The 13,533-nt window shown below is 35.4% G+C and overlaps 1 protein-coding gene across 5 annotated transcripts in view; it reads left to right on the top strand.

The window, feature by feature from the left end:
• ACTR3B (actin related protein 3B) overlaps positions 1–13,533 on the top strand; it is a 156,991-nt gene that overhangs the window by 14,575 nt on the left and 128,883 nt on the right. For 4 of the 5 annotated variants that reach the window (XM_037835760.1, XM_037835759.1, XM_037835758.1 and 1 more), the window contains exon 2: positions 10,074–10,129. The exons of the other annotated variant lie outside the window; for it this stretch is intronic. In XM_037835760.1, coding sequence (XP_037691688.1) covers positions 10,074–10,129 — 56 coding nt within the window. The remainder of the gene's footprint in view (positions 1–10,073; positions 10,130–13,533) is intronic. 5 annotated transcript variants of the gene reach the window in all.

Genomic DNA, 13,533 nt, shown 5'->3' with positions numbered 1-13,533 from the left:
AATAACATTGCATTGATATATATAAAGCAAAAAAAAAAAAAAAGATTCAAATAGAAGGAGAAGTGGACAAATATATTAGGCAATGTAAAATTTAAGGGCAGATCAAAATAGACAATAAAAAAGGATATTGGATCTGGATATGATAGTTAATAAATTTATATATTGAACTCTATGTCCTGTAAACAGGGACTACCCTTTTCTCTCCGACATCCCAAGGAAAATTTAAAAAATCAATTTATGTTAATTTACAGTGAACAGTTGGAAAGTATGTATTATTTAAAAACTGTTATCAGTAAGATCTGGAAACAGTTTTACTTTTATCAAAACCATATTCTAAGGCAGTAGTAGCCACATTTTTTTTTAAAACCCTGAAAATCTCAAGAGGGAATCAAGTTACTCTGGTTGAAGGGTGGAGAGGAAGACTGGAGTCATAAGGGATCTCAAAAGAACTTCCCTGTAGGGTACTGTTTGAAAAACACTGTTCTAAGATGTAACATTTATACTTTTAAACATAAATTGAGCTTACATTGTCACCTTCTGCTCAAGACACATGGTTGTAGGAGGAATTTCAGTTATATATAAATATGTTGCGTTAACAGTAGTCAGATTAATTTTCCTGACTTTACAGAATTAAAGTCTACATGTTACTGCTGTTCAAAGATAGTGACATTTAACAAATAGAATTGAAGAGGCTTTGGACAAGGCCTATTTAAAATGTAAGGTGCAAATAGGGATATACTGTTTTTACATAAAGAAACTTTGAACGGATACAACAAAATAGGAGGTGGATGGAAGGCAGAAATGGGGTGGATGATTGATTTTAAGAGTGAGAATTCTTAGCTGATACCTTGTTACGTTGTTTTGATATTTGAATATTTGAACATATTGTTTAAAAGCAAGAAATGTAACTGTTGGTATACTTTATGTAGCTATTGATTCTATTTCCATAGAATATTTATTCTATTTCTATAGCTTCCTCTCATGTCTTTTCTGAGGTCAGGAGATATATGGAGGCTGCCACTGAGTTTGAGAATGTGAGCTGTCAATTTGTAAGCATGGTTTATATATTTTGAGAATGAAGCCTGCCTCCACCGTGCTGGCTGTCCTTTTAGATGGTAGTATTAAAACAAACAAACAAAAACCCAAGAGTTTTTAACATAAAAGTTTGTAGTCTTGATTGCTTATCTAATCAATTGGTTGATTCCAATCAATTGGTTGATTACAATCAATTTGGAAAAATTTGATTGATATAGCTCTTCCAACTTGAGGTAAAAAGATAGAATGAACATAAAACTGGAAGAGAACAATATTACATTTTAGTATAGAGTGGGACTTTTGGAGTAGAAACACAATGAAGGAAATTAGTCAAGGAAATAATTAGTAGATTTTATCACTTAAGCTACTTAAATAATTATATTTCAGAAAGTAAATAAAGGGAAACAACAAACTGGGATAAATTCAGATTATGTATGAGCAAGCATTAATATCCTCAGTATAAATGAGTTCACAAAAATTGGTTAGGAGACACCAAAACTCAAGTAAAAAAAAAAAAGATCTAAGGACAATTCATGGAAGAAATACAAATCACAGGTACACAGCAAACAGTAGTAAGTAAATAAGTAAATGGAAATTATTAAACACTGTGATCCTACTTTTAATTTTTGAATTAGGAAATATTTTCTAAATATGGTAATATTCAACATTGAAGTAGGGATTATTATCTCCATTTTACAGATGAAGAAACTGAGATATGGAGGGATTAATTTACTTGCCTAAAGTCACACAACTAGGAAATGGTGGTACTGGGATTTGAACCAAGCATTGTGGCCCCATTAAACTGTTGCTAATTATAAATATATACTGTTTTTCAACTATTTTCAAGTTATATTATGTGTCTGTACATAGCAGTAAACACAAATCTGCTATAATCTCTTCCTGAAGATTAAATGTTTTTCTTTTGGCCCCAGATTTTTGTGACTACTAGATTGAACTTGGATTTTTTTTTTAACTCTTCTCATACGTAAATAGTTTGAATTGAAAAACATTTCATACATTTTTTTCATGAAATTTCATATCTAAATAATTAGATAAAATTGATACATTTAAGTCCTTTCTTCTGAACTTCTGAACATCAATATTATAGATACATTTGATTTGGTAAATGTGGTGGGAGGTAGGTGATTTTGGTAGAATGTAAAAATGAGATTGGAGAGCTTGTGTTGTATAAAAAATTTTTAAAGATGATTTCATATGATGTAGTTTAGGTCAGTGATTCTTAAGCTTATTGGTTGAGGGATCATCCAAAGGTTGGGTGTGTGTGGGGGCAGGTGAGGAGATAACAAAAATATAGATGTTGCTCAGTTTCCTTTCCTGGAGATACGAATTTCAGGGAATCTGGGATAGACTCATGGGAATCTGTATTTTAGACCCTTCCCAGGTGATGTGATCAGCCAAGTTTGGTAGTTTCTTTCTGGAAGCCTATCCAGATGATGTTAAATCTGCCTCTCATTACCTTGCCATAACTGGAAATGTTAATATGAAATTATGTTTCAAATAGGTAAGTAAGCATTTTGAAGAATGCTGAGGACCAGGGCTATGTTTACTTTCTTTTGTTTCTTCTCTCAGTATCTTCAGTGACTAATTCAGTGCCTGCTACATAGTTTCTAGCTAGTAAATTTTGATTTAAAAAAAAATGTTTCTTAGTTTTCATAAGTGGTACCTTGAACACTTTTCGTATTGAACAATTTCATTTGACTTGTTGATTGGGGAGAGGGGTGTTCTGTTCTTTATGCAGTTGAATCACTGTAAGAGCATCCCTCTTGGGGCATGCCAATCTAGCACAGGATTGTTCTCCAAGGAAAGAATTACAGGATGAGTACTTCTTAGGTCAAATATACAGTGTTACATTTAATAGTTTCTCACTGAGGTTTGATATGAGACTATGTTGATGCAGATTTTATTAGCATTTTAAATTTCAGTGTCTCCTTTTGAAAGGTCTTGTTGGATGTTCATCACATTGTGATTATTCAAAGTAACAAAAGCTCAAATGTATTTGGTACTAATGAGGAACAGCACAAGAAAATTAAAAGATGTTAAATACCATAAAATGATTTGAATAGTTTGTGTTTTTGCCAGTGCTTTTTTTTATTTTTTAAATTTAATTTTATTGAGATTGTTCAAATGCCATACAATTATCCAAAGATCCAAAGTGTGCAATCAATTGCCCATGTTACCATCATACAGCTGTGCATCCAGCACCCCATTTTTTTTTCTTTCCAATTTTTAGAACATTTTCATTACTCCAGAAAAGAAATAAAGACAAAAAAAGAAAACTCAAATCCTCCCATACCCCTAACCACCCCCCCTCCATTATTGATTCATAGTATTGGAATAGTACATTAGTTATTGTTGATGAAACAATGTTAAAATACTACTAACTGTAGTACATAGTTTGCAATAGGTATTTTTTCCCTATACACCCGTCTATTATTGACTTCTAATTATCGTGTCATGCATTTGTTCTAGTTCATGAAAGAGGTTTCTTATATTTGCACAGTTAATCATGGACATTGTCCACCACAAGATTCACTGTGTTATACATTCCCATCTTTTAACCTCCAACTTTTCATCACATTCACACACCATTCAGCACTGTTATTCTCACAATAATGTGCTACCGTCACCTCTGTCCATTTCCAAACATTTAAGTTTAACCTAGTTGAACATTCTGCTCATAATAAGCAACTGCTCCCCGTTCTTTAGCCTCATTCTATATCCTGGTAACTTTTATTTCATGTCTATGAGTTTACATATTATAATTAATTCATATCATTGAGACCATGTGTCCTTATGCGTCTGACTTACTTCACTCAGTGTAGTGCCCTCAAGATTACATCATCAACCTGTGTGCTGGTTTGAATGTATTATGTCCCCCAAAATGCCATTATCTTTGATGTAATCTTGTGCGGCAGATGTATCAGTGTTGATTAGATTTTAATTCTTTGAGTGTTTCCATGGAAATGCGACCCACCCAACTGTGGGTGATGACTCTGATTGGATAGTTTCCATGGAGGTGTGTCCCTGCCCATTTAGCATGGGCCTTGAATAGTTTACTAGAGCACTATATAAGCTCAGACGAAGGAGCGAGCTGGCTGCAGCCAAGAGAGACACTTCGAAGAATGCACAGGAGCTGGGAAGAGAGGAGCTGCAGATGAGAGACGGTTTGAAGATGGCTGTTAAAAGCAGACTTTTGCTCTGGAGAAGCTAAGAGAGGAAAACTGCCCCAAGAGCAACTAAGAGTGTCATTTTTGAGGAGCTGCAGCCTAGAGAGGAATGTCCTGGAAGAAAGCCATTTTGAAACCAGAACTCTGGAGCAGATGCCAGCGAAGTGCCTTCCCAGCTAACAGAGGTTTTCTGGATGCCATTGGCCATCTTCCAGTGAAGGTACGTGATTGTTGATGACTTACCTTGGACACTTTATGGCATTACAGCTGTAACTTTGTACCCAAATAAACCCTGTTTATAAAAGTGAATCCATTTCTGTGTTTTGTATTCCGGCAGCATTAGCAAACTAGAACAACCTGTATTTTTTTTTTTTTTAAAGACGGTTTTGTTCACCCACCATACTTACTGTCCTAAGTAAACAATCGATGATTCCCTGTATGGTCACATTTATGTATTCACCGACATCACCACTATCGATATAAGGACATCTCCATTTCTTCCATAAAGAAGGAGGAAGAATCAAAGAAGGTAGAGAGAGAAAAGGAAAAAAAAAAGAAAGAAAAACATGACAACTAAAAAAGCAACAAAAGGAAAAATAGAATTAAACTAAAGTAGAATAAGAGACAGACAACATCACCAATGCCAAGAGTCCCATAACCCTCCCTTATGTCCCCCTCTTATTGGCATTTAGCTTTGGTATATTGCCTTTGTTACATTAAAGGAAGTCTAATACAATGTTTATGTTAACTATAGTCTCTAGTTTGCACTGATTGTATTTTTTTCCCCAATACCACTCCATTTTTAATACCTTGCGAGGCTGACATTCATTTGTTCTCCCTCAAGTAGAAATATATTTGTACATTTTATCACAATTGTTGAGCACTCTAGGTTTCACTGAGTTATACAATCCTAGTCTTTATCTTTCCTCTTTCCTTCTTGTGTCCCACATGCTCCTAACCTTCCTCTTTCAACCATACTCATAGTCATCTTTGTATGGCATACTTACATTGCTGTGCTACGATCATCTAAAATTGTGTTCCAAACCTCTCACTCCTGTCTTTTCCTTTCTGTCTATAGTGCTCCCTTTAGTATTTCCTGTAGCGCAGGTATCTTGTTCACAAACTCTCTCATTGTCTGTTTGTCAGAGAATATTTTAAACTTTCCGTCATATTTGAAGGACAATTTTGCCAGATACAGGATTTTTGGTTGGCAGTTTTTGTTTTCGATATCTTAAATATATCACGCCACTGCCTTCTTGCCTCCATGGTTTCTACTGAGAAATCCGCATATAGTCTTATCAAGCTTCCTTTGTATGTGATGGATCGCTGTTCTCTTGCTGCTTTTAGGATTCTCTCTTTGTCTTTGACGTTTGGTAATCTGATAACTAAGTGTCGTGGTATAGGTCTGTTTAGATCTATTCTGTTTGTGGTACACTGCACTTATTGGATCTGTAATTTTATGTCTTTCACCAGGGATGGGAAATTTTCATTGATTATTTCCTCTATTATTGCTTCTGCCCCCTTTCCCTTCTCTTCTCCTTCTGGGACACCCATGAGATGTACATTCGTGTGCTTCATGTTGTCATTCAGTTCCCTGAGACATTGCTCATATTTTTCTTCTTTTCCCTATCTGTTCTTTTGTGGGCAGGATTTCAGGTGTTTTGTTCTCCAGTTCCTAAGTGTTTTCTTCTGCCTCTTGAACACTGCTGTTGTATGTCTCCATTGTGTCTTTCATCTCTTGTGTCGTGCCTTTCATTTCCATAGATTCTGCCAGTTGTTTTTTCAGACTTTAGATTTCTACCATATGTTCATCCAGTGTTTTCTTTATAGCCTTCATCTCTTTTGCCATATCTTCCCTGAACTCGTTGATTTTGTTTTTGACTTGATTTAGCATGTTTCTTTGAAAATCTTCAATAGATTGTTTCATTGAAGTGGAAGAATATCTCAACTGTATCTTGATTGAGTGTAATTTTGTTCCTTTGACTGGGCCATATCTTCATTTTTCCTAGTGTAGATTGTAGTTTTTTGTTGTCTAGGCATCTGATTTCCTTGGTTATCCCAATCAGATTTTTCCATACCAGAACAGGTTCAGGTCTCAGAATGGAGTTATATTCAGGTGTATCTTAGAAAGATGACAGGCTTTCCTGTGAGGCCTCCAGCCGCTATGCTTTTCCTAACCTGCCCAGCTGGTGGCCCCTGTCAGCCTTTCACTCCAGACTAGTGTAAGTAGGTGTGGCCCCTGTAGTTTCTGTTTTGGCTGTTTTCTCCCAGGCTCTGGGGTCTGGTTCTGAAGGGAAAACTGGGCCCCACCTCCTTAACTCTTAATTCCCTAAGAGTTATCATCTGCATTTAAATTGTTGTCTCTCTAACTGTTACATCCACCCCTGTGTGGGTCAGAGCGCTGTGAACTGAAACTGGCTGAGGCTTTCTCCACTGAGCCCTTCAGGTTGAGAGAGAGCGAGAAAGGTACAGAAAGTCCCTTTTTGGAGCCAGTACATGGCCCCCCAGTTTCACTCGTCCGCCAGAGGTAACATCCGGTCTTCTGGGCTCCCCCTCCCGGGACAGAGGAGTCTTCTGGTTCTTTAAGGTCAGTTGTCACTAAAAGCCTCTGTCTGCTTGTTGGGGGTTTGTAGCTTATATTCAGCTGTCCACATTTGTTAATTAAAAGCACAGTTGGAGCTCTGCTGAGCTGTATTCACTTGCTGGGAGAGTGCTACTTTCTGCCACAGTGAAGTTTTGCAGCTCAGCCTGCCGTGGTGGTAGAGGGCTCCTGGCATGGTTCCGCAGTTTTTACTTACAGATTTTATGCTGCAATCTCAGGCATTCCTTCCAGTCCAGGTTGGTGTACAATGTGTGGACAGTCATGGTTGTCCCCTAGGAGTTATTCCAAATTATTTACTAGCTCTTCCTGGTTGTTTATTAATTGTTCCAGGGGACTAACTAAATTCCACTCCTCTCTAGGCTGCCATCTTGCCCCCTCCCTGCCAGTGCTTTTTTAATGCTTACAGTTATGCTAGGCGGGTAAGGGAAGACTGTAGTAAGTTGTTAATACATGGGAATATCAATATACCTTAATATTAGTTTGCTTCAGTCATGGAAATTATTGTTTGCTTAATTGTTATTGATGCTTAAGGAACCATGTGACTCTGTGACAGAGGCCCACTTTGAAGGCTGTCTTGTCTGAAAGGATGCTCTGGTTTCAAAATCTGAATGTTGCAGCAAATGCTGAAATAAATTTTTGCAGTCTGACATTTGGTTGCCATATAGCTTATGATTTCATGGTATGAAACTTTGGACTCTAGTTGAGATATGTTGTTGAAGAATATCTGATATCTACTGGATTCTCCGTTTGTGCATTTTATTCTCATCACTACAAAAATTAGACTAATCTCTGCAAGAGGGTGGTGTGGTGGATAGCAGAAAGAATGAACATAGTATGACTTTGGATACAGAACACATTTTATTTTTCTCAGCATTTTAAATTATGAAATATTTTGAACATACAGAAAAGTAATATTAGAAGAAATAATAATAACTAAAACTTGTATAGACAGCACTGTTCTGGGTGCTTAATGCCTGTTATCTCATTTAATTATAATAACCCTGTGAGATAGGTTCTATTATTAATCCCATTTTATAGATGGGGAGACAGAAGTACTGATAGGTAAAGTGACTTGTCCAGAGTTACACGTTTGGTAAATTCCAGAGCTGGGATTTGAACCCAGGCAGTCTGATGCCAGTGTATGATCATAAACAATACAATATACACTATTGCCCTTCAGAAATACAAATAGTACAGCAGATGTGAATGATACCTAGCACCTAATTTTTGTAAATGTTTATATTTTATCATATTTATTTCAGGTATTTTCTTTTAAGGGAAAAAACCATTACACGTAGAAAAGCTGTTTTTCAGTCTCTAAATGGGGAGATTGTATTGGATCATGTCTGTGATCTTTTCTATTTCCATCAAATTGTTTTTCTGTTAGCATCCACCTTTCAAACGTTGGTCTTTTCCCCTAGAAGTTTGATGGTGATTACTTTTTCTTATACCTGGTAAGAATTCATTCAGTGGGTATTTATGGAGTGTCTGCCAAGTGCCAGGCACTGTGCCAGGTGATGGAGATAACAACAATGAAAAAAGGACTCTGTTCCAGTCTTAATCTAGCTACGTGGGAAGGTAGGTTTATTTAAATGCAAGGTGCATGTCCTTTTTGATGTGGGCAATGTGATATGATAAAAACACACACTTCACATTTGATGTTTTTAGTGATTTCTGGCCTACTTGTTGGATTCAGTAGGCTGCTTTAGCCTTAGGTCAGTTATTCAGTATATTTATATTTATTATCTGGAATGTACTTCTAGAACGAGGGTGGAACTGAAAATGATGTGGAATCTTTAGAGTTCATTATTATGTTGTCCTTAGTTAGGAAACCTTCAGGCTATGGGTTGACTTTGAAACCTCTGCTGTGGGTCTGGTGAAGCCTGGAGTAGAGGACTTCTGGGTCCATTTGATCTGTGTTCCCTGCTCCTAGCTCTGGTAATTTGTGAAACTCAGGAGACCTCAGAAGGATATTGTCTTTCAGAAACTCCTTGTAGGGCCTAATGGATTTCAGGGTCTGTTCTTGCCCTGGCTCCTGTGGCACAAAGACCTGAGATCCTGTGTAGTTTGTGAAGTAAGGTGTAATTCGAGGAGAGCTAACTTGCATTTTTGTATCCCCAAACTTCATTCATTGACTGTGTTCAAAAATAGTAAAGTTTAGCATATGTTAAAATACATTTTAAAATAATTAATTTATTAGAATTTAGAACATATTACCACATCAGAAAAAAATTTAGTATCAAGCATCTTGAAATAATTTGTAAAACAGAATGAATTAATAAAGTTACTTTTGACACTTCTAGAAAGTATTCTTATTCATTATAAGCATTATTATAGAATGATGGCTCAGTTATCCAGACTCTTAGGATTACTATTAACTAAAGTAGTTCTAATAAGAGTGGAAGAGCTGTGAGTCTTTCAGTTTACTTTTTACTTTTCAACTTTTCATTTCCAGCAGATGGGTCTGAGTGTTTTTTTTTTTTTTTTTTTTTTTTTTTTTTCCTTTTTTATATTTAGGAGATTAGCAAATGTTTTTGGAGCAAATAGTAGTATTTTGGCATTTGTTTTAGTTAAGACTTTTGGAATCTATTATACATAATATCTTGACAGAAAATGGGCTTGTTCTGAAATGAGATGATAAAGAGATGCTCCTGTCAGATGCTTCTTAGGAGACAGCAGTAGCTGTTTCTAGACATATGCCATGACATTTTAAGAAAATTATATAATCATTTTCTAACCCCAAAGAAAGTTCAGGAAGTTTGAGAAGTAAGTACACTTCCTTATAAGCCAGCACTGGAACTGGAGCCTGCGTATTTAGATTTGGGTCCTAATTCTGCAGCTTACTATCTCTTTGGCGTTGCACAGCTTAATTAACTTTCTCAGTGCCTCAGTTTTCTTATTTGCAAAATAGGGATAGTATCTACTACTACTTTTACAGTGTTTTTGTAAAGATTATAAGAATGTAGAAGCACTTAAAGTTACTAGGGATACAGTTGTAATTGATGTGTTAATATGTGTATGCAAGTATTTTTTCCAGTAGAAACAAGCATAATACTTAAAAGTTTTGTAACTGCTTTCTCATCAGAAATTAGTGTTTGATTCTTAGTGCTCCCAAGTTTTATTTATTTCAAGGGAGTATTCTGAGGCTTGCTATTTTAGGACTTGGAGAGCTTATAATAAAAAATAGTCATGGAATATAAAGAAGAACATTATTATCTAAACATGTATTGATGACTTTGTGCTTTTAGGTATACCAAGCTTGGCTACGCAGGCAACACTGAACCACAGTTCATTATACCTTCATGTAAGTAAAGCTTTACCCTTTGGTTTGTAAAGGATTGTGTTTCTCAAGATTGTTGTAAGCATTCTAATTTTGATTTTCAAGGTGTGTTAATTTACTTACTATCTTCTTTAAGAAGATTGATCTGGTTATGTAAAAGGGTACTTATTTTGACACATAGTTCTTGACTATTTCTACGGGCTGTTGCTGTGACATAAAAAAGCAACTTCCTAATCCTTTGATTCCCTTCTACCATTTAGTCATTGTGACTACCTAAGGTGAAACTCCACTAAAGCCTTATTTGGTAAATATTGGTATTTATATCACTAGAAAAGTACATTCAATTCCTTGAGAACATTTAATTCATCTTATTCCAATTTCTTGCTTGCTAAATAACTGAACATGAATTTGATTTTTTAGATCTAGACATTTTGATACCAGGAATAATAGGATGTCCTGGATAATAGGAATGATCAATCTGGTATATCCTTATTTTAAATTCATGAACTGACATTGTGTAGGATGAAACAGTCTTTTGTGAATTGTATTTTTGTGCATGCTCCAGAACTTGATCATTCAATGCTGAATTGATAAATTGGATTCTCTAGCCTTTCAAAGCAGAAGATTGGATTTTAACCTTATTAAATGCAACAACTCTGAAAGGTTGATCTGGCACCTTTTGCTTTAATGCACTGGCATTTAAAACTGTCAGCAGCATTTACTTGACTGCCCCATTTAACCTGTCATCATTAATAGAGAGGGAATTGAAGTTAGTTATTAGCAGGATTTCATTTACTGTCAAAAAGCAAGGGAACTCTCAGATTGGTGCTGTCAGAACCTTAGCAGTGGCAGAAGCTAGAAAGATAATAAAAATGTCAGAGGTGGGAGTAAAAGAACAGTTAAACTGTTGGCTAAATTTGTTGTAAGAAATAGAGAAGCACCAGGAAGCAAGGTTACAAGATGATTGGGCAGAAGTGAGGGTGTTAAGATAAAGAGAGGGCTGTGGTTTTCTTGGACTATTGGCCTACCTTGTTTTAGCCCTAAAGACATGAACCACTTTTCTGGTTACAGAGGCCTGTTTACAAGTTCAGAATATATATGCTGAAGTGGGTATTAAAAGACAAAATATGGAGCTATGTGTACATGTGGTGAGCACTGGAACAAGATTTTGTGATCCTGATGGCTACAGCATTAGCTAAAATCATAGAGATGAGGCTAACTTGGTGAGTGTGAAGAAATACAAGCATATGATGAAATTAGAAATTGTAGTTGGAAGCAGAGAGTGGCAGGAGATGTGTTTGGAAATGCAGAGGGCCAGGAAATGAAGGCCTTTTAATTTGTCCTCTTAAGGAATATAAGTTTTATTTTGCATAACAGGAATTTTCAAGCTTTAGTGAGTGGCTTGCTCTGAGGCCTAACCTGCCAGACTAGAGAGGTTCTAGGCCAGGTCCTTGTTTTAATTTGTTTTCTTTGTTTGAGCATCTGTGCTGTTTTTTTTCTTAAGTTGTTGGAAAATACTGGGAATTATTGAAAAATTTTAAGTAGTAGTAGTATGGTGATCATATTAGCAGAAAGATTGTAGAAGAAGTGGTGAGGGATAAGGAGAAAGTAATATATTTTAAACATTTGGTATTTAAAGATTGCAGGCATACAGGTCTAATACAATTGGGTAAAAGGTTCAGTGTTCAAAGGAGGTGTCTAGACTGGAGACAGAGGTTGAGCCCTAAGATTTTTTTCTTTTTTATTAAATAGGATTCTTTAAAATTTTTTGTTTTAGGAAAAAAATGCAAAAGATATTATAACAAACACCAATATAGCCCCTATCTGGAGTGAACAAATGTTAACGTCTTGTCATAATTATGTCAGAATTAACTAGCCAACTAACTACATTATAGATTAAGTTCCAGCCCCCTGTTTTCTCCTCCTTAGTCTTTTCCCCCTCTTTCTCTTGCTCTCTACTTCTTCTGGTAGATATTTTCTGGTAAGTATTCAGTTTTATCCTTACAGTACTTTATACAAACATGCATTAACAATATATGATTATTGCTTTGTGAATTTAAAGATTTACAGAATGATACCATACTGTAAATAACTGTCAGTATGGTTTTTTTTTTTAAATCCCTCAATATTATGTTTTTAAGTTTTAGCAGTGTTGATATACGCATATCAGGATAAGAATTATAATATGTGAATATACAATTAATTTTTTCATTTGAACATTTTTCAGTTTTTTCTATTATGTAAAATGGAACAGTAAATAGCTCTTTATGTTCATGTTCAGCTTTCCCAGTAGAAAATAATCAGAAATGTACTTGTTTCATCAGAGGGTGTGCACGTCTTCAACCTTATAAAATATTGCCAAATTGCTTTACCAAGAGTTGTACTAATTTATAATCTCATTGGCAGTGTATAAGAGTTTCTTTTTTGGCACATCTGTGACAACACTTGGTATTGTCAGTCTTACTTGTGTTGTTGCTAAAGAATGTGAAGTGATGTCTCATTTTAAAAAATTGTATTTCTCTGATTACTAGGTTGAAAAAGGTTGAACAGTTTTCATTGCCTGTTCCCGTCTTTGCACATTTTTCTATTGTGTTTCTTTCTTTTTCTTATACTCTATAGGAATTCTTTTTATATCCTGGATATTAACTTCTTGCAAATGTCATCTCCTAATCTATGACATATTTTAAAAATCATTTTGTTAAATAAGAGAAGTTGTAGGTTTGCATAAAGATCATGCAGAATATACAGAGTTCCTATATACCTGTCCCCACTTTTAACATTTTGCATTAGTGTGGTACCTTTGTTACAACTGATGTGAAAATATTATTACAATTGTACAGTTAACTATAGCCCGTAGTTTACATTTAGGGTTCACTGTTTGTGTTGTACAGTCTTGTGGTTGTTTTTTATTTATTTAAAATGTTTTATTATAACAGTGTATGTACCACCTAAAATTTCCCCTTTTAACCACATTCAGTACTGTTCATTACAATTCACAGTGCTCTGTTACCAAAACTACTATATATTACCTAACCTTTTCCATCACCCCAAGCAGAAACTCAGCACCAATTAAGAATTAACTTCATATTCTACCCCCACCCTGGATCCTGGTAACCTGTATTTGAGTTTCTGACTCTAGGAATTTGCTTATTTTAGTTTTTAAATCAGTGAGCTCATATAATAGATGTCCTTTTGTGTCTGGCTTATTTCATTCAACATGATGTCTTCAGGATTCAATTGTGTTGTTGCATGTGTTAGAACTTTGTTCCTTTTCACTGCTGAATATTCCATTGTATATATTTACTACATCTTATTTATCCATTCATCAGTCATTGGGCACTTGGGTTGCTTCCGTCTTTTAGCAATTGTGAATATTCATGCTATGATCATTGGTGTGCGTATATCTGTTGGAGTCCCTGCTTTCATTT

Source organism: Choloepus didactylus, chromosome 5 (assembly GCF_015220235.1).
Source record: "Choloepus didactylus isolate mChoDid1 chromosome 5, mChoDid1.pri, whole genome shotgun sequence".
Classification (NCBI taxonomy): Eukaryota; Metazoa; Chordata; class Mammalia; order Pilosa; family Megalonychidae; genus Choloepus; species Choloepus didactylus.
The sequence above is the reverse complement of the archived record's forward strand: the minus strand, read 5'-3'. Positions and strand labels throughout refer to the sequence as shown.